Consider the following 26,369-nt stretch of genomic DNA (forward strand, 5'->3'; position numbering starts at 1 on the left):
GAAGGTCAATGGGTAGAGGTGAAATAAATGGTAAGAATCACAAGATAGTATAACTTTATACTTTATTTATCAATGGATACAATAGCAACATATTGTTAATTTAGTTTGACAGGGTTGTGTTCATAAAACAGTAATGTAAAAATGCAGATAGTTATATAAGAATGTATTAACAAATTGGGAATCTCAAGAAGAGTACATGAAGTCATCAGTCTAAGGGTAGTCAGTGTGCTTTCAAATTATTTTCTGAAGGCAGGATTTTAAAAGGTCCAAATTATTGATAAACAAACAGAGACAAACATAGGTTGATAGAAAAAAATGACTTATATAGATCAGCTAAATGGTGCTGGAACTGCACTAAGAATTCAGTCATGTTTCTGAAACAGGAATAATGATAAGACTTCAAGTTTCCTTTGAATACTATACAGAAAGTGTATAAAATCCAATGGTATAAAAATAATTCTGAAAAAAGGAATCAAGTGATTAGCTATATACAGTTTGGGAGGAAGATCAAAAGTTGTTTCATAGTGTATGATAGTGTCATTTTCTTGTGACCTGACAAGACACACAGCTTTAAGGAGAACAGGTTTATCTTGGCTGCCATTTTGAAATGATACTGTATATCATGGCAGGGAAAGCATAAATAGCACAAGGCTATTTATTCTTATCTCCATGGATCAGGAACAGAAGGCCTGAGGCTGGTTGCAGGCTCTGGCTATCACCTTCAAAGCCTGCCCCTGCCACCCCCCACAGTGATCCACATCCTCCAGGTAGACAGAGCCCACTTCCTGAAGGTTCCCCAGTCTTCCAAAGCAGCACCACCATCTGTGGGCAGGGATTCAAACACATGGACCTATATTGGTATTTCACATAACAATTGCTAACAAATTAGTTGTCTCAATTCATGTGATTTCCACTAATCTGCCCCTTTCATATAATATAATGTAGGTGTTCATTGATCTCATCATTTCCTAGAATATGTTGAGTAAATATAGTTTGAACTTTTTATAGAGTTGGTCAATTTCTACATTAAAAAACTAGTCACTGCCTGTATGTGTTGATTACAACTTCAGTATACTTAATTAAAATGTAAATAAATTTAAATGTAATTAAATGTTTAGTTCTTTAACCCACTAATTCCATTTTAGTGCTCAATACTTCCATATGACACCATTTATGACAGAGAGTTTTATAATAGTAGGAATTTCTATCTATCATAATTACATATTTTCCTACATAATTTATCAAACAATGGGCTTTGGAGGGGAGTGGGCTTTTCTTAGTGGGCTTGGTCATAGCTTCTGTGAGCTGACAATGACATCAACTGGGTTGGTACCAGAGGTAGAATTCCATTGCTTTATATCTTCTCCTTACTGATTTCTGGTTGAGTTGTACTATGGCGTGAAAGTGGACGTCATATAATATTTGTTATTTTAATTTACTAATGTATGTTTTATGATACAGAATGTGATGTTTCTGGATAAGCATGAATACAAATTTGGGAAGAATGATAGCTCTTCTATTAGGATAAAACAGTTAACAGATGTTAGTTATATTCATTAAATTGAGAGCAGTTTTAATTTAATTTTATTTTTACATTCCCTCTCTGAAGCATTTATCTAAATTGTTCTATTATTAATTTAAAAATACCCAGGAGTCAGATACTGGAGTAAAAGCCTGATAGATCAAAAAAGCAGTGGAGGAACAACCAGCTGACTCTCTCTTCCCTTACCAGACTGAAAGGGCCCTTGACTCTTTCTAAGCACCTCCAGACTACTTTCTGTGCTTTTCTGTCTCAGCCTGGGTCCTCCAAAATCTCTATGGCCAGTTATGGTAAACTAGTCATTGACTCTGTCTCCTGGCTCAAAGTTAACTTTATTAGCAGTCTCAGAGTGTCACAGTGTTATCAAATTTTCTAAAACTCTCCGTCTCTCTCTTATTTGCTCTCACTTTCTCTTGCTCTCTCCCTCTCTCTGCCTATCATGTTACCTGTATGGAAGTCAGAGGACAACTTGCATGAGTTAGTTATCTCCTTCCACCATGTGGGTTCTGGGGTTGAACTCAGGTTGTCAGACTTGGTCTAAAATACTCTCACTAAGAGTATCTGGTATTCTTCAAGAAGACCCAGGTTCAATTCTGAGAACCTACATGGTGGTTCACAATAATATGAACCTCAATCCTGGGATATCTGACAGCCTTTTCTGGACCCCCATGTACCATGCAACACATATACATAGTTATACATGCAGAAAAAGCATGTATACACATAAAATAAATAAGTTAACTAAAATATAAAATAAATCATAAAATCGTAACTTGAATGCACACAATCCTTATCAACTGAATAATTGTATCCCCCTCCAAACCCTTGGACTTTTCTATTACACTTTTTATATCTCATCAACAGTGTTTACATACTTGTAGGTCTCTACCTCAGGTCTCTAGATAATATATATCAAGTATGATCTAAAACACAAATCTGATCATGGAGCCTTCAAATGTTCAAACTCCATTGCGTGGGGTGTGAAGCTCTTCATAATTTGGATTATGCCCACTTATTTCTTTATTTTCATTTGTCATAAGCACCACCTATACCTTTCATATGACCCATGTTCCCTTTAGGAAGCATTCTTTCACTACCCATTGTCCTTGTCCCATTTTGACACTCCTTTTCCAAGGTGCCATAGTGACCTCCGTCTCAGTGGTAGTGCTGAAATAATTGTCTTTTTCATCTTTCTATCACTTTGAGCAGGAAACGATTAAAAGTAAGTGCCATGTGCTTGTGCTTAGAGAGCAGTGTCAATGAACTATGTTCTTTGAAGAAGAACAGTCTTCTTATGAACAAATGGCAAATCAACACAAATGCTTGCTTAAAAAAACATGTGAGCAGCAGGATAGACAGCAGGACACAGGACAGAAACAACTTAGCCACCTCCAATTCTGAAAATTATGGCATGAAAGACATATTTTGTGATTTGAGGTAGTAGACACCTTTGAAACAGTCAGGGATGACTTTTCTAAAATACCATACAATGTTACGATAAATCTTTCTGCCAAAAGCTGCAGAGGCCCACCGCCACGTGTGCGTTTTACACCATCTGCCTGCCCAAGTTAGGGCCCAAATGAATATACAGAAATTTGTATTAGGTTCAAATGCTGCTTGGCCAACGACTAGGATTTCTCATCTGTTAGCTCAGTCTTAATTATCATAAATCTATATATTTTATAAGACTTATCTTATAGAGGATGCCTTCTGCTTGCACCCTCTCTTGCCGGTGGCTCACATGGCACCGCTGGAGCAGGGGAAGGGGAAAGGGAACATTTCCTGTTTCTTCTTTTTTAAATATGAGTCTCCTTGCAATGCCACTTCCTGCCTGGGACACTACTTCTCTACTGCATTTCCCAGAATCCTCTTTGACTCCTAGTCCTGCCTAACTTGCTGCCTCATTGGCCAAACAGTATTTTATTTATCATCCAGTAAGACAAAGACACAGAGCACTTCCCCCACCAATACAGGATATGTATTTTTCCATAGTCATGCACAAAGCCTTCTTTGGGCAAATGAGGAGGGTACAGGAGCAGCAGCTGTGACGGCAGTGTACGTTTCATGGGAGGTACCCTGTAGCGGGTATACACACATGCACAGGCTTCACTTCACCTGAGACCTGAGTTCACTGCTGAGTGATGTGATGTCACTGCCCTCAGCTCTAAGTCTAACCCCAGTGTGTTCTCTGTGATACTAGGAGTGGACCCTGGAAGTGCTACTTGATCATCTGCCACAGCTTTGACAATATAGGAAAGACACTGTAAGGTGTTAGCAGGTAAAATGACAGGTTGTTTGATGAAGAGGTGAGATTTTCCATCCTTCATGGAAGCTCATTAAGTTCAAGAAGCAAATACCACAACATAGCTTCAAGAGGTCCCCGAGGCTAACCATAGTCATCAGGCTTCTCCCTCCTCAAGACAATAAGGACTGCTGGGAGATCTCTCAGACAAGCCGAGTTGCCTGGAAACAGAGAACAGCTGAGAGGTTTGGATCATACACACTGGGACACCTGGAAAGGTGCTCTGCTGAGTCACCTGAAAGTTGATCAGTGTGCTCCATCTTTCCAGTTTTCATTAGTTGTCACCCACACTGGCTGAGCTTTGGTGATGCAGCTGTCTTTGACTCATCTTGGCACCTGTAAGTAATCTCTCACCAACTGTCCTCTCAGAGTTACTACGGCCATGATGAAACACCATGACCAAAAACAAGCTGGGGAGGAAAGCGTTTATTTGGCTTACACATCCACATCGTAGTCTATCACTAAAGGAAGTCAAGGCAGGAACTCAAGTGGGGATGGAACCTGGAGGTAGGAGCTGTTGCAGAGGTCATGGAGTGGTGGCTTGCTCCCAGTCACTTCCTCAGCTGTCTCTCTTATAGAACCCAGGACTACTAGCCCAGGGTGGCTCTACTCAAAGTGGGCTGATCCCTCCCACATCAATCACTAATTAAGAAAATGTGTTAAAGGCTTACCTTACTGATCTTATGGAGGCATTTTCTTGAAGCTCCCTCCACTCTAATAACTCTAGCTTGTGTCCTGTTGACATAAAACTAGCCAGCATACCATTATTTCTTTAAATATCTCCAATAAAGCCCATTGTCTCAACAAGTTGGTCTTTGGTGGTAGCTGTGCTTTGGCCTGCTATAAGTTTCCTATCTGGGGCTAGATGTTCATTCATATCTTCCCAGGAATAGTGTCACACAACAATTAAATGAACAAAAAATTTGAAACTTGAATTTATGAATACAGCTAAGTAGTTTATATAAAATAGCATCACCATATGATTAAAAGTAAACACCAAGTGATGTAAAAGGAATCTGGAGAAAAAGCCAAGAAGCCAGGAGATTCTGGGAAGGCCAAAAACAAGGGGCTAACTAGAATGAAAGGGGACCAGGGCTAGGTCTTTTAGCTACAGCAGATAGAAGAGCTTGGAGACCCCAGCAGGGCTACTTTCAGGGAAGACTAGTGTGGAAGTCAAACTTCAGGAAACTGTGAAGCAAAGATGGGAAAACCAACAGTTAAGGCACATTTAACAATGGGGAGCTCTTGGTTCCCAGACTGATAGCTGGGAAACCAACTTGGCACTGATCCAGACGGCAGGAACCTGGGTGTCAGTGAGGAGACCTTGAAAATCTATGGAGCCTCCTGTAGTAGATCAGTACTTATCCCTAGCATAGTTGTGGACTTTGGGAGCCCATGCCACATAGAGGGATACGCCCTGAGCCAAGACACATGGGGGTGGGCCTAGGCCCTATCCCAAAGGATATGGCAGACTCGTAAGACCCCCTATGGAAGGCCTCACCTTCCCTGAGGTGCAGAAAGAGTATGTGATAGGTAGGGTTTTAGTTGGGGGGGGGGTAGTGAAAGGGGAGGAGGGGAGGGAGAGAGAACTGGGATTGGCACGTAAAACAATCTTGTTTCTAATTAAAATAAAAAATGGGAAAAATAAAATAAAAAAGTCATACTTTCCCACTTTCAGAAATTTGATTGTAAACACTGTAACAATGCCTTGGATGGAAACGTAGGAATGAAGTCTGGTTATTTTTTTAATCATGTGTATTTTTTTTCACCAAGTGATTATTTGTTTTAATAGGGGAAATGTTGGGTATGTTTCAGATAAGACTCCCAAGGAGTGAGGAGATAAAAGATTCAGGAGTGAAGAGTCATGGCTGGAAATACAACTCAATGATGGTGCCCTAGGAAGTAGAAGGCTCTGGTTTTTGTCCACAGCACTGCATAAAATGCAATGATGTGACACATAATTCCAACAGGCAGCACTCAGGAGGCAGAGGCAGGAAGAGAGGAAGTTCATGGTCATCTTCAGCAACATCGGGAGCTTGGGGCAACCTGGGCTAAATGAAACCCTGCCTTAAAACAAAACAAGTGCAAAATTCAACTGAAGAAAAACAGATATAGGAAAGAAAGAAAGGAGGTAAAGATATTGCAATAAGAGGGGAGAGATGGCTGGTCATAACTCATGAAAGGGAAAAGCACTAAATCCAGATATGCGTGCTCTAGGTTAAGGCCTTCCAGGCACAACCACCTGCCTTGGGACCATCTGTTCTACTCAGGTTTAAAGGCAAGCAAGGGCTGAAGTGCCTTTATGATATTCCAGATGAATAACACCTTTAATAGTAGTGGTCACACACACACACACACACACACACACACACACACACACACACACACACACACAGATTTCGTGTCTGTGTCTACTTTAATGCATATTTAGCCTTTCTGGTTTCTCTCCAGGAGCAGAGCATAGCTAGCCACAAAGACTTTAAAACCAGGAGACATGTTTCTGCACTGCAGCTTGGCACTCAGAGCCTCTGCATGTATACAGAGGGAGAAGCACTGCTTCATGATGAATAGAGTTCAGCTTCCAGTGTGTTCTCAGGTAAGCATTGCAAGAGATGACTGGCACTGGGTGTTAGCACTGTGATTCAAAAACAATGATTAGGAACGATTATGTGTTGTAATAAGTAACCCAATTACTACCAATCTCTTTTAGTAAACACCGAAGCTCATAATAGTGTTTATTTTTTTTTGTATTCTAACTAATTTTTATTGGTTTTTTGGGGGGTTACATATCAAGTGTCCCAATCCCACTATTTTCCCATTCTTTTCATATCTTCCCTCCACCCTTATAGTCTCCACTCCCCCCAGAGAAACAAAATAAAACAAAAAACAACAGAAAAATCTCCTCACTGACCCCTCTGTGCAATGACCCAATCCTCTATGAATCTCTGCCTTCTCGAAAACTAGTCAGAGTTGTCATGTCTCCTCCAGTCCTGCCATACAAGTACCACCCCACTCCTCCATCCTCCCAGCCTCTTTCTTTATCACCTTTGTTCTTGGTCGTAGTGGCACCCGAAACTGGTGTGTCACCAAGTACACTTTAAGAGTGTTTTTAAAGGAAAATTAATCACATACTTATAGATTTTTAAAAATTATTTTTTGAGATAATATTATGACATTTCCCCATTACCTTTCTTTTGTCCATCCAAACCCTCCTATCCACTCCACCTTGCTCTCTTTCAGATCCACAGCCTCCTTTTCCATTCGTTCACTATCACGTGCATGCGTATATACATGTTCCTAAATACGTAAGTACAACCTGCTCTGTCTGCATGTTATTCATATGTATGCTTTCAGAGTTGCCCATTTGTTATTGAAAATCAGTGGGTATCCTCTTTCCCAAGAAGACAATTTCTTCCACTGAGTATACATTAATTGTATGTGGTTCTTTGTGTAGGGTTGAAGCTCCTTGGGCTTTCCCCTGCCCACTAGGCATGCCTATTGTTACAATTCTTGTTTAGTTCTTGTTTTTGTTGTTGTTGTTTTTCTTTTCTTTTCTTTCTTTCTTTTTTTTTTTTTTTTTTTTTTTTTGTTTTTTTTTTTTTTTTTTGTTTTTTTTGTTTTGTTTTTTGAGACAGGGTTCCTCTGTGGCTTTGGAGGCTGTCCTGGAGTCCTGGAACTAGCTCTTATGGACCAGGCTGGTCTCGAACTCACAGAGATCTGCCTGCCTCTGCCTTCGGAGTGCTGAGATTAAAGGTGTGCACCACCACCACCCAGCCTATTGTTACAATTCTTGTTTAGTTCTTGGTTGTTTTTTGTTTTTTGTTTCCCCAGGGCCACCATTGTAAGTTTGCTGAGCTTTTCTGTCTTGGTAAGCGCCTCACAGAAGAACATCTAGAGAATCCTTTTGTGAAAAAGGAAAATCGATCCCTGGCAGACAAAGGCTCGTTCAGTGCATGAGAGAGGAACTGCTCTTAGAAACTGTAGCGATCATCCTGCTGGTGACTTATAGTGTCTTCATATGACCCTATGCCTTGGTGTCATATGCTCTGATCCTTAGATCCTATTAGCAGCAGAAACTCCATTTTGTTCCAGTCTGCCATACTGCCCTGAGCTACCACCCACAATTTCCTGAGGCTAGGCTACATTCCCCAAACTCCTCACACAGGTGTAAACCACAAACGTCCCACCCGCTTCTGATTGGTCCGCCCAGAGTCAGTGGAATCAACAAACCACAGAACTCCCTGACAGGCTGAAAGTGTGTCATGGTGAAAAGTACCCATCCCAAATTACATTGTGAATGGATGGGACTCTGGAGCTGTCTCTTGGTGGTTTTCCCATTTGAAACTGGCTGCGGCCCTTGCCTCAGGGACACGGTCTGGAGCCCGAACCCTGCTGCCTCCCTGATACCAAGTTTTCTAGATAAATTTTTGGCTCCCATGAGCCTGGTCCTTTGTGGTGGATTATCCCCGGATTTTCAGACCCTAACAAGATGTCACTTGCTTTGAAGATTAGAAAAGACAAGTCTCAGAGGCTTGGAAATGTGGCTATCTAAACTCCATAATGGTCTTTCAAATAGAAAACCAGTGCACTTCAAAGTGTTAAATTTTTGAATATTTTATACCAAAGCAGATGAACTATCAGACAAGCTAAAAATCAAGGGTAAAGGTTTATTAAAGAAAGTGGTATTACATTTTAATCAGCTCATTTCTGAGATGACTTTTCTTTAGGATGGCCAACAATCCAGTTAGTAATGAATCAAAACTAAACCAAGTCTTCAAATCACTGTCAAAACATCGAATGAGAACACACACAAACACATAATCACTCTCCTCCCTGTGGGGGGCGGTATGTGAAATTTGGCTGAACAAATATGGTTGTTCCTAGGTTTAAAGTCTTTTAAATTTTTTTGTTTGCATGCTTTATGACATTTGCATGGGATCAAAAGTCAGTATATCCTCACATGATCAACTTTGGGGATGTAAGCCAAAAGCTAGGTTGCTAAGCAAAAACAGTCATGTATGCCCTGCCAGCAGTTGCAATCTTTGGATTTTGCCTTTGGTTAATTTTCAAAGCTAAATTTCAACTGCAAAACTGCTCTTGCATACACACAAAACACAAAGGCAACACATACTAATCTGGTAAAACAAACTAGTCCTGTAAGGGGGTGAAGCCATCCACACTGTCCTGGGGCACTAAACCCTCATTGTGTCCTCAAACCCATGTTCAGGTGTCAGCAGACTGCCCTCCACCCGGTGGGAGGGTGCTTGGCCAGGCTCTGGCTCCTCCCAGGTCCCACTCTGGATAGTGTGAGTCACAGACTGTTTGGGCCTGAGTCACCCCCTCGGGGCCTTGCCCAGGATCAAGGCGGACTTGGATCGTTCACAAAGCAAGGATAGAAGAAGCAGAAACCTCAGCCGAAGTAATCTCCAAGGTAGGAGCTCAGGGGAGGCTCTCAGATCCCCAGGTTCCCAGGACAGAAACGGCTCCGAGGAGCCAGGAAGCAGAGAGGCCAGGTGGGAGAAGGCCGGGATCCCATCCAAGTAGAGGGAAGAGCCCAGGAGCTGGCAGAGGACGCCAGTGACAGCAGGTAAGGAGGGCCGAGGGGCTGCAGGTCACGTGGGTCTAAGCCTGAGCCGCCTAGGAGGTAGCAGAGACAGCACAGCGCAGGCGCATTCTGGGTGCCAAGCCTGCTTCCGGGAGCGTGTGTTTCCAACGCCGAGTCTGGCTTGCAGGATCTGCTGTCCCTGACACAGTTTCTACCCCAAGCCCAGGACTTTGATCGCTAGGAGGGAGCACCGGAGCTTTTACACCAGCGAATGGAAGAAGCTGTGGTGCAAAAACAATGCTAAGGAGTGATCTGCAATGAAGTTAGGAATTTACATGTATGTAGCCTCAGGCTAGTTTGGAGTTCCACCCCATTCCACATGGGGTGGAAAAACAAGTCTTCTGCACCCAGCTTTCCACTCCACTGGCCCTTCCTTTTTTCTTTTGTTCATTGACTACTTCTTGTCAACTTGAAACAAAGCTTCACCTCCCGTCCCACTGTGTCATGGCTGTTCTTCAGCCAAGTTCCTCACTTTCCAGATACTCATTAGCTCTCAGGCCCAGACTGCCTTGCCAAGAGCTGTTTATCCTGTGTCATGGCCCCCTAATCAAGACTGTGTGTTTACCTATACTGTGATCTGTGGACCACACAGGCCTAAGGCAAATCCTCCTGGTTCTCCTAAAAAGCCCTTTCTGAAACCATGATTTCAGATTTCAGTTTTGCTCTCTCTCTCTCTCTCTCTCTCTCTCTCTCTCTCTCTCTCTCTCTCTCTCTCCTCCCCTCCCCCTCTTTTATAATCTTCATATACTGGATTTCCCTTAGAATAAGGTGGGTTTCTAATTTCGTGCCTCCACCATCTGTAGGATTTGAATAATTTCATCAGTTAATATAGGCTCTCCTGGAGTCAGGATGCCCAGGGCCTCTAACTCTTGCTCTGAAATGTTTGCTCATCTTTTTTCCGACCTGCCTTTATTTCCAAATTGCAATGACTGTCATCTTAGCATCTCAGATGACCTGGTGTGCCCAACACATCTCAAATGGAACACATTCCAAGCTAGTTCTTCATAGGAACTTCCTAGCAGTCTTGACCTAAGTATTCATTTAGTAGGGAGCTTTACATTGATCCTTGCCTCCTCCCTTCTTCCTAATTTGCAGCAGTCACTCTGCCTGACAATACCTATTTCTCCAGTCAGCATTGCATCTTTATTAACAGTCCTGGTCTATGGTAGTGGCCTACTAACACAGTTCCCAGCCCCTTTCTATACAAATAGTGAGCTGTGTCATTTTCTTAAGGCCTGATATCTACAGGTAGCATGTTTGTTAGAAAACTATGTATAGCTTCTAGCCCCTAGGTCATGTTTAGACTCATAAATTCAGCAAAAGAGATTCATCTGGTGTCTTGAAAGATTCTCTCTCTCTCTCTCTCTGTCTCTCTCTCTCTCTCTGTCTCTCTCTCTCCCTCTCTGTCTCTCCTCTCTCTCTCTCTCTCTCTCTCTCTCTCTCTGTGTGTGTGTGTGTGTGTGTCTGCAAAATTCTCAGACTGAAATACACCCTTTGTATACCTCCAGAATTCCTGCTCAAGTTTTCAGAGACAGCTCCTTTGGGAAGAAATCAGTTGCATATTTTTGGTGGGGTTCCTTGGTACAGAATCTTTGGCAGATTATCTACTGCGGGGGAACCAGGCATTGGAGTATTTCTGTCTCCCTTAGTTTATGGTGTATGCTCCTGGTTAGGGATTTGACAATTATTTTTCCTATTCTCCTCAGACATTTGTTGACTTTGGTCAACCTGTGTAGATCTGTGTCTGTGAGACCTGGGATCTGAGGACCCTGTAAGAGTGGGGAAGACTCCAGCCTAATGCAGACAAGTTTACTTTAGTTTCAGTGTACTTTTATACTGAACGTAAGAAAGTGATGATCCAATGGAGGTTGTTTGTATTCAGAAAAACATATAAATAAATGCCAGTAAGCACATATTCAATATTAACAGAACTTTCTCAGGACAAACCGATTTAAACAGTTACTTGGCATGTACTATGTATCTGGGAAAACATGATAGCAAGGAAGAGGCCATATCCAGGTTCAGGGTACACTGAGGACAGCACTTAGCATGTCCTGTCACCAGATTGGGTTCTACAGCTATATTCTGACATCCAACAAGAATGAACATGTCCTATAAATTGAATGTAAATGTTTAGCCCAGGAGCCAGGAAATCACATCCAAGAACAATTCAGGGAACAAAACACACTTGAGGTAAAAGACCCTCTGCCTTTTTTCCTGGAGCCTCTTTCACAGTTCCTCAAGGCATTATTCACCATGCCATTCTTTTGACCCTGTCATGACAAACATGAAAGGAGAATACGATACAAATGCTCTCTGCTTTCACATGGGAGATGTGTGGAGAAAAGGAGTGTTCCATGCTCCAGCTGAAGAATGATGTCACACACTGAGACACAAAAGGCTTGGTTTTCAGAATGTCACTTTTCCTGTGAATCCTCTGGACAGTATTTAATTGTCATTGTCCTTATTTCTCCACTTGTAAAAATGAAAATTAGCTGAATGCTAATTCACTTTATTGTTTGAATAGTCTAGTTTGTAGAATGAACTCTAAAGCTAGTATTTAGTATTTTACTGAAAATAATTTCACTTTAGATTTATTGAGCAAGGCCCATTTTGCTTGACATTCCAACTTTCTCAAAAAGCATCTATGTGTAACTGAGATTGAGACAAAAAAACAAGGACAGTCATTTTGTCACCTACTTCCTGTCCTGGATTAACTGTTGTAGTAAGTAGGACGATGCTTTACAAGTGAGAGTGTGAGAGAGAGAGAGAAAGAGAGAGTGAGAGAGAGAGAGAGAGAGAGAGAGAGAGAGAGAGAGAGAGAGAACATGTGGCCAATATACTGTTGATGAGCTGTGGTATGCTACTGACTGCTACCTGGGTGCTAAAGCAGAATCGGGATAATGAAGTGAGGTGAAGGAAGGAGGCATGAAAGAAACCAGAATAAGGAGCAATTAGATATAAGGTTGTGTTTCATGCAATAGTTTAGTTCATTCTGTTGACCTGTTCAGACGAGATGAAAACACGCCCCCACACACATGTGCACACACCCTAAAATTTTATCCTAAGGTAGAATCAATTCAGAATTTAGTTATGCTTTTGTCTGACTGGATTTTCTTTTTTTTCGAGTTTCTTTGGTGCCACCAAAGTGAGTGTTTGATGAAGTTGATGAAGTTTGTGAAATTTGATTAGGCCTCTGTTTTCTGAAATGTCAAGTGTAAGGTGAGGCTGTGGGGACAAATTTTGCCTGGAGACAAGTTAGATCCTGCTCTATGGGGGCTAGCCTACAACAGAACATGTCACCTGATACATGCACTCTTTGATGACAGGTCCTGAGGAGGTTTTATGATGTAGTGACAGGAAAGAACTTCACATTTTGCTCTACACTAGATGCCTTCTGGGGATGGGGTGGAAATCCCAACAAAACCTTTAATAATGGAGAAAATCCCCCAGTCTGAGCCACCAGCTCCCCACTTTTTCTTGCATCTGAGGGATACAAGTGACCCTCAAGTACTTGGACGCCAATAAAGTACAATTGCAAAGTTCATGATCTGTCTACACAGGGAAATGAATATGTACATGGCTGTGCAGCTCTAGTGTGAAGTTTCCAGTGTTTTCTACATTGTTGTTGTTAATTTTCCAAATTAGGACTTACTCTTCTTGTAGGGTTTAAAAGTTCCAGCTAAAATTATGTGTGCCTATGGGAGAAAACATAAAATATTTAAAAATAGCTTGTAGGGCCATAGAATTAAAAGTGGTGACTAATTTGGTGAGTTCTAAATATTCTAAGAATAATAGTCAGTGTTTCTAGAAAGTTTGGTAGAAATAAACATAAATAAATATAAAATTATTGTGAAAGACAATAATTTAAGATTACAATAACTAATAACAGCAACAACTAATAATAATCATGTCATTCTATTACAATGACAATGATTTATCAATAAAGACTAATCACAATGATAATGCTATAATGATTATAACATTTATAATATTACCTTTTAATCACTTGAAACAAGATTTCTGCTTAAGTTCCACTCTTGTTCTCTTAGTTTTTATTTACTTGTGGTGCTGGATGTGCTGTGGGGGGAGAACTTTGCCAGTCAATCCCTAGTTTTACTTAGCATTTTGAGACAGCGTCTCTCTGAATTGTCTTGGCTGGTATTGAACTTGGTGTGTAGCCCAGACTATCACTGAACTTATGATCATTATGCTCACCTCAGTTTCCTGAGTAACTGGGAGTACAGGATTGTGCTGCCTGGCCAGACCTAGAGTGGGGTATTACTATTTCCAGAACCAGGTTAATGGGGCTCCACTGAGTGCCACATTTCCCTGGATGGCTTCAGGGCTTCTTGGGGGAGTGTGAGTGTAAAATTGGCTGGAGGCAGTTAACAAAGTTTCCTTTTCAAAGAGGCAAAGAGCCTAGTTAACAATTACAAGTTTTCTAAAGTGAAAGCTTTGGGAGGAAGAAAGTCAGGGATCTAAGCAGGAGGAAGTCCTCTGTTGTCTGTTTCTTTGGTCAAGTTTAGCTTTATTACTGTTTAGGAAAGCTGAGGGAAAGGTTAAAGGCATCCTGGCCAAGACAGATCCAAAATTGGTGCTTCTAGGTTTGGGTTTCATGTGAAATACAGGTTCTCTCTCTCTCTCTCTCTCTCTCTCTCTCTCTCTCTCTCTCTCTCTCTCTCTCTCTCTCTCTCTCTCTCTCCACACACACACACACACACACACACACACACACACACACACACACACACACACACCATACACTCTTTGTAGGTTCCCACACCAGTCTCAGTAGCTCTTGTGGAAATGTTGTATCTTTCTGTAGTCTTGCTAATTTAAATAATTTTTTTCGTCTTCAACAGTTCACATTTCAGGTTAGACCATCATAAACACTCCCTCCAAAACTGGGGAATTTTTATTCTCCCAGTTTTCACATTACATGGAAACAGAAATGTGCTCTATATTTGCAGAAAGGTAGTTATGATCTTAGAGCATTCTTAAATAATTCTTTTAGATATATGTAACTGAAAGAAAAAATAGCAATATTCTGTTTTGTTTTGTTTGTATATGTGATGGCTAGGAATCAGAGGCTCTAGAATCCAGGAGTTCCCGTCTCCAATGACTCCCTGGAGCTCTGGAAGCTCCACATCCTGCTCAGCCTTCCCATCCCTCCCGACTTGAGACAACGCCTTTATTGCCCTCAATGTATCCTTCCTTGGGGCTGAGGAGGGGATGCTGAGAACAGTGACTGGCAGCTACCCTATAGGCCACTTACTGGAGGGGCTTACTGTTTGAGGGAGGGATTAAATGAGTTTTGAAGGCTGTCTGAGCACCTGTTTTTCAGAGGCCTCCATTTGGTTACATTTGTATATATGTAGTGGGATATTTGATTTTGATTTCATATTGGTTCTGTATCATTTTTTGAGACAAATATCGATGGGGACAATGTGGAAATGAATGGAAGAAGATGGACTATCCAGGAGCAGAATTGTTCTTTAATTAGAACAGCTGAAGGACCACAGTTTCTCCAAAGTGAGACTGTGTCCCTGTAGCATGGGGGCCTTGGGCTTTACAAGATGAGAAGAGGAAACTTTGGGGATGAAGAGTTCTACTATAGGTCACCTTGCCTGCAACCTGGAAGTGGTGATGCCACCTGGTTTCGTGTGTGGATCTGCTTAGCAGATGCTTCCACTGGTGTGGTCATACTCAAGTATGCTTTCCGGTCCCGAGCTTCTCAGTCCACCCGAGGCTCTTAGGTCCTTAACCCCTCCATTTTCCCACAGACTTAGTGACTGCACGTGCTACAAATTCATTATCTCCACATTCGAGAGGTCCAAACCCATTAGTGGCACCACAGAACCTGGCACCGTGCTCTCATCAAGCTCCCAGGGGGAATCTTGGTTTTGTTTTCCTTTGCCAGCTTTTGGCTGTGGCCATATTGGTGGCCTGGCATCACAGGCACCTCTGCCCACATCCATTTCTTACTCCGAAGCTTCCTGCTTCTCTCTCCTCTAATTACCTTTGCAAATTCATTACACTTTCCTTGATACTGTAGGTCAGTGTCCCTGTCTAAAACCCTTAATTAAACAGCACCAGGTACTTGCTCCTATATAAGATAATAAAACAAAATATTTACAGGCCTTTGGGGTGGGACTAAGTATCGTTTTAGGTACAGATATTGTATCTGATATGCTTAGTGTCCTCTGATGGAAACCCTGGTGACCAAGTGACTACAGAAGGCCTCTGTGCTCTGCTTTCTTTTTAGACCCTCTGAGATGGACGACCTCTGTGAAGCCAATGGCTCTTTCGCCATCAGCCTACTAAAAGTATTGGGTGAAGAAGACAAGTCACAAAACCTGTTTTTCTGTCCACTGAGTATCTCCTCTGCCCTGGCTATGGTCTACCTGGGAGCCAAAGGAAACACCGCAGCCCAGATGTCCCAGGTATGTTTGCTGGAAGTTTCAAGGAGGAGTAGAGGCAAGGAAAATATCAGGTTGGTTTTGTCTCCTTACAGTAGGGGTTCCTTCTGTATCCTCAGCTAGAGGGTGGAAGTCAGTGTGGCTGACTGTGGAGGAGAGACACTGTGGTGATCCTGATGTGGGTCAGTATAGGAGGAGGACAATCATGATCGGCTATCCTCTCTACAGTTTACAGGAGACATTGAGTGTTAAATTACTGTATTTAAACAAAAGTCATCAAACATTCTGATAAGTTCACCTCTTGCAGAAAGATAGTAATTAGAGTCCTGCCCCACACAAAGGAACAGGACACACCCCAACTTTGTTATTTTTCCAGCTTTTTTAGTGTTATGTTTTAAAGAGTAATGCAGCTGTGGAGAATGGGTGACTTTTCAGGTATGTTTACATGTACCTCTAACTTGAAAAAAATGAGCACACGTATGGAATCATTTAGAGAGAACACATAAATCTGCTAGATATCAAATAGTTGTCTCTATCTTTATCTGCAAATGAGGAAATAGAGATGTTTTGAAGACATATTTTCAACCATATGGCAAAGCATCACATAAATTGCCATATGCATATCACTTTGCCACTAGCATGAGAGTGTGTGATGATCCCCTGCACTGCAGCAACCAGGGGACCACAGCTGAGATCTTCTCATTGAACTCACTGGGGAAGAAACCTTGGGAGTGAGACTTGGTCAGAGTCAGAAAGGAAACCTTAACTCTCGCCTTATTTTGATGTAAATCGTGGTCTGGTTTGGAAAAACCAAAAACTTTTGAACGATTCTTCCTTTTCATTTCTGTTATTTTATCCTTGTGTTCTCAGGTTATCAGATTCCCACCTGCTCTCTAATTTTTCTGTTGCCCATCAATCCTGAGGTGTCACATGATCTTTTTCTAGGATGGATGAATCCTTCAGACCAGTGACTCTCACTCAAAAAGGCCATTTTGCTTCCCCAGAGACAGTGCTTTAATTACAGCAGAGAGATGCTACTGACATCTAGTGGGTAGAGGATACAAATGCTGCCAATGTTCTGCAAACAGTAGGCAGCCCCATCATGACTTCAGATGGCAAGCCTGTAGGGTTGAAAACCTATTGAGACAGTCACACCATACTCCTTGTACTGTAAGAACATTCACATTTTCCTCTCTTAGCTGGGTTTGTGTGTAGAAGGGGAGATAATGACCATGTTAAACGGTCTGTTTATTTATTCTATCCTAGGTACTTGGTTTGAACAGAGATGGAGATGTTCATCAAAGTTTCCAGACACTTCTCACGGAAGTTAACAAAACTGGCTCTCAGTACTTGCTAAAAAGTGCCTGCAGACTCTTTGGAGAAGAATCATGTGATTTCCTTTTGGTATGTAGTACACAGACATTGAGGAAAAGACGTTGAAAAAGGATAAAAAAAGACAAAAATTAAAGAAGAGCAAGAGATGAAGTCTAACTCTTTCACCATAGAAGTGTGCTTAGAATTACACTTGTGACATTGTAATTACGAATTTTCGGGTTGCTTTTCAATAATAACTTCTCAAGTTCTTTTCCTGACAAATCCCTCTGTGAAGTGGAAGTCAATATGTCTCCTCTTTCACCAAGATGGATATACTTACCCATTGTCCCCTGCCCTTGAGTGACCATAGCATCCACCATGTTATATTGAGCCCCTCCCCATTCTACCTCTGCTTTGGGACTGAGTGTTGTTGAGACAACTTCACAAGGTCTCTAAGGTCTGTCTACTCTATCTTCTAAATCAGCACTGTTGAAGGAATTCTGATGGTTGTGGCCTAGGTCCTCTGCATCATTATAGATTGCTTTTAACAGGTCTTTTTATACCTGCATTGGCCATTTCCTGTCTCAAAAATCCAACCACTGGAAAAAAAATAGCCTTTCTAAGATAAAAATGTCTTCATGATTGAGCATATAATTCCACACTCACTTACTTCCCACAGTGAGGTCTGCCAGTCATGCCAAATAATATGCAGAATGTCACTGACATGAAATCAGTGAAATGAATGGTACAAGCTTGACTGTTTTATTGGGTGAAAGTTCTTAGGAGCATGCATTCTGTCCCGGATGGGGTGAATTCTGTCCCCTGTCAGCTCCCTGCTTTGGTCTCATCTATCACTGGAGATGATTCTGGATCCCAAGATTCTTTTAGTGAATTCATTTTCATTTGGAAAGTAAGCTTTATCTTTTAGTATCGGTAGCACAATGGCTCACATTCTACCTTTCTAGTATACATGGTCCCTAAAACATTTTAGAATATGTATTGGGCAGAAAGTAGAGTTAATCACTATGTATCTATCTGAAAACACATTTTTGAAGGGTTATCTGGGTTCTGTTGTGTTAGGTAAACTCCTAATTTCATTTCAGCTTATATTTTGACTTTGCTGATACAAACAAACATACAGACAGGCTGACACATACAAATACATATATTCATATCCATATACTTTGTGAAGATCCATGATCCTCAATATCTTTTGCCTCTTCCACAGACCTTTCCTTGTTCCCTATTCTCCGACAGTTGCTTCTGAACTTTCCTAATTCTGTGACCCTTTTATACAGTTCCTCATGTTGTGGTGACACACAACCACAGAATCATTTTCATCGATACACCATATCTGTAAATTTTGCTGTGGTTATGGATCATAATGTAAATAATTTTTGGAGATAGAGATTTGTAAAAGGGTTTGAGAACCACCTAATCCTTGTGTTCTAGACATAAACATTCTGTTTAGTTCCTTGTTTTTTTAAGTCATCATTCTCGCTTTTGACAATCAAATGAGTAAAAGAGTGAGCATCTGCCTGGTTGGGAAACAGAAAATCAAGCAAAGCCAACCCACCTTGTGTGGAAAAGACGTTTATGTGCTTTGTCCATGGATAATTGCAATCCTAACCTGTTATAAGTGTTTTTGTGTACAGGGCATCCTTCTTAACAGTCTTCGGGCCACCCTGGTCAGGTACATATTTTCACCTAGCATCCAGCATCTGTCTTAGCTTTGGGCAATGTAGGAGGCCCACATATTTTTGAGGACTACATGAAAACATCTTCAAATACAGCACCACCTCCACAGATGTTTATGATAGGGGAAAATGCTTGTTTCCACAGTGTGAGAAACTGCTGAGTATTGTCCAACCTCTGTTTGTGTCTGTAGACCTTCAAGGAATCCTGCCAGAAGTTCTATCAGGCAGGGCTAGAAGAGCTGTCCTTTGCTAAGGACACTGAAGAGTGCAGGAAACACATCAATGACTGGGTAATGGATAAGACTGAAGGTAAGAGGCTTTCATTTAGTTGGACATTGGAATTATGAGGAACAAGGTGGTCTGTGGGTGCCTGAGCTGTGTCCTCCATGGTGTTGCTCTTGTGGCCCATCTCAGAGCTGTGCTGGTATGTCTGCCCGGATTTCCTTGGGACTATCAGACCATAAAGTTGAATCTCAAACTGTTTACTTCTCAACTGTGCTGGAAAGTCCCTGGAAAATGCTTTCTTTGGGGTTCCTGCTAATGTTCTGTCAGGGGAAATCCTGCCGTTCTCTGAAACACAGCCATCTTCTATTGGGATGGAGTTTAGACAGTGTATCAGTTGGAGTTGGCTCATTCCCTCCCTGTGGGAACCTGAACAGTGATTCTTAACCAGGACTGAGTTTACTTTCCAACTGTCACTTGACAGTGGCTGAGAGTATTTTTGGCTGTTGAAATTGAGGAAGGTATCTCTAACTAAGTCCCTTACCATGCACAACAGAGCTGACCCACAAGAAAGAAGTAATCCCAAGTAAAATGTCCATAGTGATGTAACTGAGATCTTGTAGTGATAAAGCCAAGAAGGCATTGTTAGAATCAAAGATATTGGGTTGTTTTCTTAGTATAGCCAACTTCTGCCTCTGTGAACTAGGCAGAAGTTTGGAGAAATGCTGTATCCTGAACTGCTGCACATATAGGCTCAAGGATATGCCATTGCAGCCATACCTGCTTCCAAACTTATCTTTACACAGGGCATGTTGGCAAATACCCAATACATCAGCACTGCTGAGGCTGAAGGAGAAAGGTTGTGTGTTTGAGGATAGCCTCTGCACCATAGCAAGTTTGAGGTCAGTCTATGCTATGCAAAAACTGTCCTATGAGGAGGAGAGGACATGGTTATTGTTTAAGAGCAAATGATGCCTTGGACAGAGCTGTAGCCTAGTTCTCTACCCTGTCTGGGCTTTATATTTTATGTTCCAGGACAATTGATTATAGGAGAATGCTTATGGCCATCCCATCCCCAAATCACTGAAAATGTCTCTTACAGTCTTCTTCTTCTTTTACATTTTGTGTTTATGTTATCTACAGGGAAAATTTCAGAAGTTTTGAGTCCTGGAACAGTCTGCCCACTGACTAAGCTGGTTCTCGTGAATGCCATGTACTTCAAAGGGAAGTGGAAGGCTCAGTTCGACAGAAAGTACACACGGGGCATGCTCTTTAAAGCTAACCAGGTATGGCAATGGTTTTCAATGTATTGTTATTTTCTTAAAATAGTACACTGGACAGGTGATGGATGAGAAAAAGAAAAGGTTATTTTACACTATCTTGATTCTTATCCATTTCTGAATGAAACTAATGCTTCTTCTATGTCTTTAAGTAGAGGTAGGAAGAGAAACTAGAATAATATATATACTGATAGTTTTTTTTTTCTTTTCTCATCCTTGGTCAATTCCATCTTACCTTTCCAGAAAAATGATCTGGGTTGTAGGAAGATCCTGCCTGAGCTTGTCATTAGGTTGATGTCATGCTATCACTATAGTTGCATAGATATCTTTTTTGCCATTTCAATGATAGTTACCAGATATATTTCCTTTAGAGTTCAAGAGAATAAAATCTTTAATGAAAGGAAACAGGTTAGCAGATGTTACTTGAATTTTAAATATAATTTTATGCATTCCCTTTAAATATGAAGTAGAATTTGACTTACGTCAATTTAAAAATAGCAGGCTTATGATTGTAAAATATATTTAGTATAGCTTTAAAACTGCCTGACTGTATAGCTCATGTCATGGTCCCCTCCTAAGAAAAGAAAAGATGTGAAACTAACTGTACAGCTGGGCAATGCCTCAGAGTATGGGTGTGTTTCTCTTTTATTTGTCCATCTTTCTAAATGAGACCCTTCAGTCCAAGGAATGAATGGCAATGAATGTCCTTCTTAATCTAGAAAAGTAACGCTAAACTCAAGTGCACGGGAATGCTTCGCTAGGAGCGCTCTCAAAAACAAACACAATTTCTTCAAAAGTATTGTCAAGTTTTGTTCTGCTCCATTTAGCAAAATGTCCTTTTTACCTAGTGATAACTCTTCCAAGGAACAATAGTCCATTCAATGCTGCAATGTGCTAATGAAGATTTTACATTTAACAGACTAAGTGCATAGAAATAAGGACCGTCTTAGACTTTTCTGAGTCCCAGGAGTTGGGTATAGCTCGTTTTTGGTTAATTATACTTATTGTTTTGGAATTCTAATGTTAATTTCATTTTCATTAGGAGAAAAAAACAGTGCAGATGATGTTCAAGCATGCTAAATTTAAGATGGCGCATGTGGATGAGGTGAACATGCAGGTCCTGGTTTTGCCCTATGCAGAAGATGAGATGTGCATGGTCATTCTGCTTCCTGATGAAAACACTGATCTGGCTGTGGTGAGTCCCAGGCACCGAGTGTCTTGTGCATGCCAGATGAGCACATTTTCTCAGTCTGTCTCCAGACTACCATTTGCAGAGTTTCCAGCTCAGAGTTATCCTAAGTAGTGCTAGGTGAGCACCGAGGTGTTCCTTTTAGTGAACATGTGAATATACTTCTTTTAAGTGTTTATCAAGGAGTAGACAAGTTTTGATGAATCTAGGATGAGAACATTCCAAAAATACAGCAACTTTTTTTAATTCAGGAAGGCAAGGTTTATTGATAGCCCAATAATTCTGATTGTGGCAATGTTTCCCACAGGTTAAACATGCATATGAATCCCATGGGAATTATTTTAAGAAAGGCAGGTTTTAATTCAGCAGATAATGGGTTGAGATTTTGCATTTCTAACAAGATTTCAGATGGAGCAAGTGTAGCTGACCTATGGAGCATACCTTAAATACAAAGATCTACAGTATAGGTCTGGGGTTTACATTTAATCCTCCTATTGACAGAGAAGGGACAAAGTCCAAGGAAGGAGAGACTTACAAAGTAGAAGATGTATGACCAACAGTGTTCTGGTAAGCCAGCTTTCTGTTAGGGAAGTGCCTACCTACCAGAGTTGACATTAGGTTACTAAGCATTTAAAATCAGCATGAGCCAGCTACACCATCCTACTACATGGAGTCGATGGCAAGGCCACTTCATTACTTTGTTTTTTCTATATAATTAGAAAGCTGTTGGCATAAGTCAAGGATGAGAGCTACCATGGCCACCTGAGAAGAAATTTAGAAAAGTCTCAGAATAGAAACAAAGTCAAACAGCTGTCATTGCATGGGAGAACCCCTTACTAGGTGAAGGGATGAGGAAATGCAGGAGGCACTATCCCATTGAACTCCTAATTTTAAAAATTTGATCCTTTGTTATTCCAGGTGGAAAGAGCACTGACATATGAGAAGTTCAGAGCCTGGACAAACCTGGAAAACATGACAGAAAGTAAAGTTCAAGTTTTCTTCCCCAGGTTAAAGCTGGAGGAGAGCTATGACCTCGAATCTTTTCTTCAGAAGTTAGGAATGGCAGATGCCTTCGAGGAAACAAAGGCTGACTTTTCAGGAATGACAACTAAGAAGAATGTGCCGGTGTCCAAGGTTGCCCATAAGTGCTTTGTGGAGGTCAATGAGGAAGGCACAGAAGCAGCAGCGACCACTGCCGTGATCAGGAATGCCCGGTCTTGCAGAATAGAACCAAGGTTCTGTGCTGACCACCCGTTCCTTTTCTTCATCTGGCACCACAAAACCAGCAGCATCTTGTTCTGTGGCAGGTTCTCTTCTCCATAAAGGCATTATCATGGGGCTGAGAAATGTAGCTCACTTGGTAGGACATTGGCATAACAAGCACCAGGCCATAGGTTCAACCCTAAGCACTCTATAAAACCAGGCATGATGGTGCCTATGTGCCGTGCTAGCACATAGGGATTTCAGGGCAGGGGGAACAAAAGTTGAAGGTCACACTCAACTACGCAGAAAACTTGAGGGCCCTGTCTCAAGAAGACAAGAAAAAGTAATGTGTGATTGTTTTACACATCATGTTTTGCCATGTGCCAGAATTAAAATCCTATGTTACCAGATTGACAAGATGGTTTTACTGTGCAAATAAAAATAGTATAGTTAGTGGTTGGTGATTATCTCTATTGACAGTTCCAATGCCATTCGTGGGAACTTGGCGCTGAGAAGGCCATACTTGGTTTGGAGTGTCTGAGGTGAGCCTCATTGTCTCCAGCCTTATTCACAGCCCAACTCTGGAAGTGCTATCCATGCTGCTAACATCTCCAAGCTGTGCCCTCCACCATTGCCAGTCTTGTCAGGCAATGCCTGTTGAAGGTTCCCCTTCACAAAGCCAAGGGTGAAAGCTATAGAGTAACTGCTATAATTTCCCTATGTCTCACAAGAAGCCAAGACAGTCTCTCATTGCATTAGTGTTACCCAACAGTCCTGTATGCCCCAAGGTTCAGATAACAATTCCCACAAATTTCCCACAAGTTCAAGGACTCAGCAGTAAACTTCAGGACAGAGTTGAAGGACAAAGCTCTAAAGTGTGTGGCCAAGCGTTGGTGGTGCACACCTTTAATCCCAGCACTCGTGAGGCAGAGGCAGGCAGATCTCAGTGATTTTGAGGCCAGCCTGGTCTCCAGAGCGAGTGCTAGGATAGGCTCCAAAGCTACACAGAGAAACCCTGTCTCGAAAAACAAAAACAAAACCAAAAACCAAAAACAAAAACAATAGCTCTAAAGTGTGGCCCTTAGTCCCCTCCCCTGCCCCATTCTTTCTAATGCACACAACCTTAAAAGAAGCTCCACACCGAATGATTCTTACAAACCAGATGTCTAATTAACCATAAGTGAGTCAAATGCACCCCTGATGCCCTAAATGCATAGATTCAAGCACCACTAAATGGATTCAGCAGATTGTGTTTTTACTTTTATGTGTGCAACAAAGAAGTCATGAACATGAGAGTGACTGAGGAAAGCACAAGAGGAGTCGAGTGTGGGGGGTATCTAAATGGAATACCAAATAATTGGATAGAATAGGAATAACTGAATGTACAGTTCAGTAAGTTCTGAAACATGCATCTACCCATAATGCCATCTGCATAGTTAAGATGAAACACATGACCATTACACCTGCAAATTTCCTCTGGAAACTTTGTAACATCTCTTTTTTTATTTTAAGAATATTTTAAAATTTAATTAAAATGTAATTTCATCATTTTTTCCCATTCCTTCTCCTTCCTATTGCTCCTATGTCTGCCCTCCAAAATCAGAACGCAAACCCCATCTTTAACCATAGTTGTTACGTACTCAAATAAAGGGATAAACATGCAAATGCAATCTGCAGAGGAGTCCATTCAGTGTCCCCTCCCTGCACGTGTGTTTCTAGGGCTGACCACTCAGTGTTAGATAACCAATTAGGGACTCATCCTGGACATGACTGACTCCCATTCGTAGCAGTTGTTATTTGTTTCTAACTCTTCATCTAAGGGCATGGCCCCATGATATTTCCTCTATCTATACTGGGATATCAACTCTTGGAATTTTCAGGTCTTGTTTAGGTAGCCGTATTGTTGAGGTTTTACTATTTAGCTTCCCTGTCATAGCTGGAAGACACTATTTCACAGCAGACTTCGTGGTGCTGGCTCTTACAACCACTTCTGTGTGTGCCCTGGGCTTTGTAAACTTGCTGTCCATCTGCCCACAGATGATCAGTGTTAGCCACTTATACCCACTCAAAGACAACTGCTGAGAGTTGTGTCATAATTAATTTGTTATAGAATAATGTATGCATTTTTGTATTATTCCTATCACTCATTGAAAATATTTTTAGATTCTCCTTCATTACATTATACTTGATACATTATGGGATACTATATCTATATCAATAGTTTCTTTTATTTCTACATAATATGTCATTATATAGATGCAATATAATTTGTTTATCCATTCACAGTCTTATGGATATTTGCAATGTTGTCAAGTTTGATTACTGTAAATAAAGCTTTTAAGAACACTCATGTTCACATATTTGCGTTGCGGGATTCCCGCCTGGGTCCTGTGGCCACTTTAGAGCCCCCAAATAACATTCAGACTCTATTAGTTAAAATGCTGTTGGCCAATGTTTAGGGTTTTTAATATGCTAGCTCTATCTTAACTATTAACCCATAACTACTGATATATGTATTTCTAAAAGGTCAAAGAATGCCAGACTCATGCATGTGATCCCAGGAGAAGACTTTTTTTCTCATAGCAATGCTTTTAAAAATTAAAGTTTCTCAGTTTTAATGAAGTATAATTTTGTTTATGCATAATGTATTTATCATATCTAGGAACTCTTTATTCAAACTAAGGTTTCAACAACTAGCTATGTGTCTTTCAGAAGTGTTAATTAATAGTGTTTAAGTGTAAATTTAGGGATAGAATCTATTTTGAGTTATTTATGTTGGAAATAGTATCCTTTGAATCTATGATTGCATTAATGTATATGTTGAAAGCCAGCTGATCATGTTTATGGGGTTATAATTCTGGATGATTGTATTTCATTGATTAGCCTGTTTTTCTTGATTCCAGCAATAGCACCTTATCTTGATTACTGTACTTAATACTGAACTTTGAACACCATTAATTCTTCCAAAATTATGATTATTTTTCAGAATTGTTTTATTTTAAGTCTCTTGAACTTCTCTAAATTTTAGATTTATTTTGTTTACTTGTAGAAAACTTGTTGGGATATTTATTAGGATTTATTTATTAGGAATGCATTGCTACTAGCATAATTCTAGAATGAACAGACATATGTACCTTTCAACCTGTGAACAAAGCACGTTTCTCCATTTTTAAGTTTTCTTTAAATTTTTGCATTGTATTTGTAGTTTTAAATATATAGTTTGCCCACAATTACTGTTATATTTCTTTTCCAGTATCTCTTATAGTGTTACATTTTATTTTTGATTTCTGGTTATTTGTTACTAGTATGTAAAATATATTGAGCTCTTGAATTTAATCTTGTTTTCTGTGGATATGATAAAACAAGTTAGATTTAGTAACAGTCCATTTCTCATGTCCTTTATCAACACTGACCTAAAGTAACTGAATAGGCAAAATTTTTATTTGGGCTTCAGTTGGGAAGACCTGCCCTATCACAATGAAAAAGGTGTGGCTATCCCTTCATAGTAATAGACACAGTGAGGAGAAGATGTGATGGCTGCTTACATTGCATCTGCAGACTGGAAGTGAAACAGAAACAAGATGTAGACTGGGAT

The 26,369-nt window shown here is 40.8% G+C and overlaps 1 protein-coding gene across 3 annotated transcripts; it reads left to right on the plus strand.

The window, feature by feature from the left end:
• Nucleotides 1-9,122: 9,122 nt before the first annotated feature.
• LOC100762694 (serpin B8) lies at nt 9,123-26,110 on the plus strand. 3 transcript variants are annotated; one of them, XM_027417875.2, is made up of 7 exons: nt 9,123-9,273; nt 15,716-15,893; nt 17,136-17,273; nt 19,072-19,189; nt 20,246-20,388; nt 21,425-21,577; nt 22,490-22,894. In XM_027417875.2, the coding sequence occupies exons 2-7, from the start codon at nt 15,726-15,728 to the stop codon at nt 22,892-22,894; spliced, it is 1,125 nt and encodes a 374-aa protein (XP_027273676.1). In that variant the 5' UTR covers nt 9,123-9,273; nt 15,716-15,725. The 3 variants fall into 3 exon arrangements, with proteins under 3 accessions (XP_027273676.1, XP_027273675.1, XP_027273674.1); XM_027417874.2 differs by having other exon boundaries at nt 9,164-9,429; XM_027417873.2 differs by lacking the exon at nt 9,123-9,273 and adding an exon at nt 9,531-9,724 and having other exon boundaries at nt 22,490-26,110.
• Nucleotides 26,111-26,369: the final 259 nt, after the last annotated feature.

The sequence above is a fragment of the Cricetulus griseus genome, chromosome 5 (assembly GCF_003668045.3).
Source record: "Cricetulus griseus strain 17A/GY chromosome 5, alternate assembly CriGri-PICRH-1.0, whole genome shotgun sequence".
Lineage (NCBI taxonomy): Eukaryota > Metazoa > Chordata > Mammalia > Rodentia > Cricetidae > Cricetulus > Cricetulus griseus.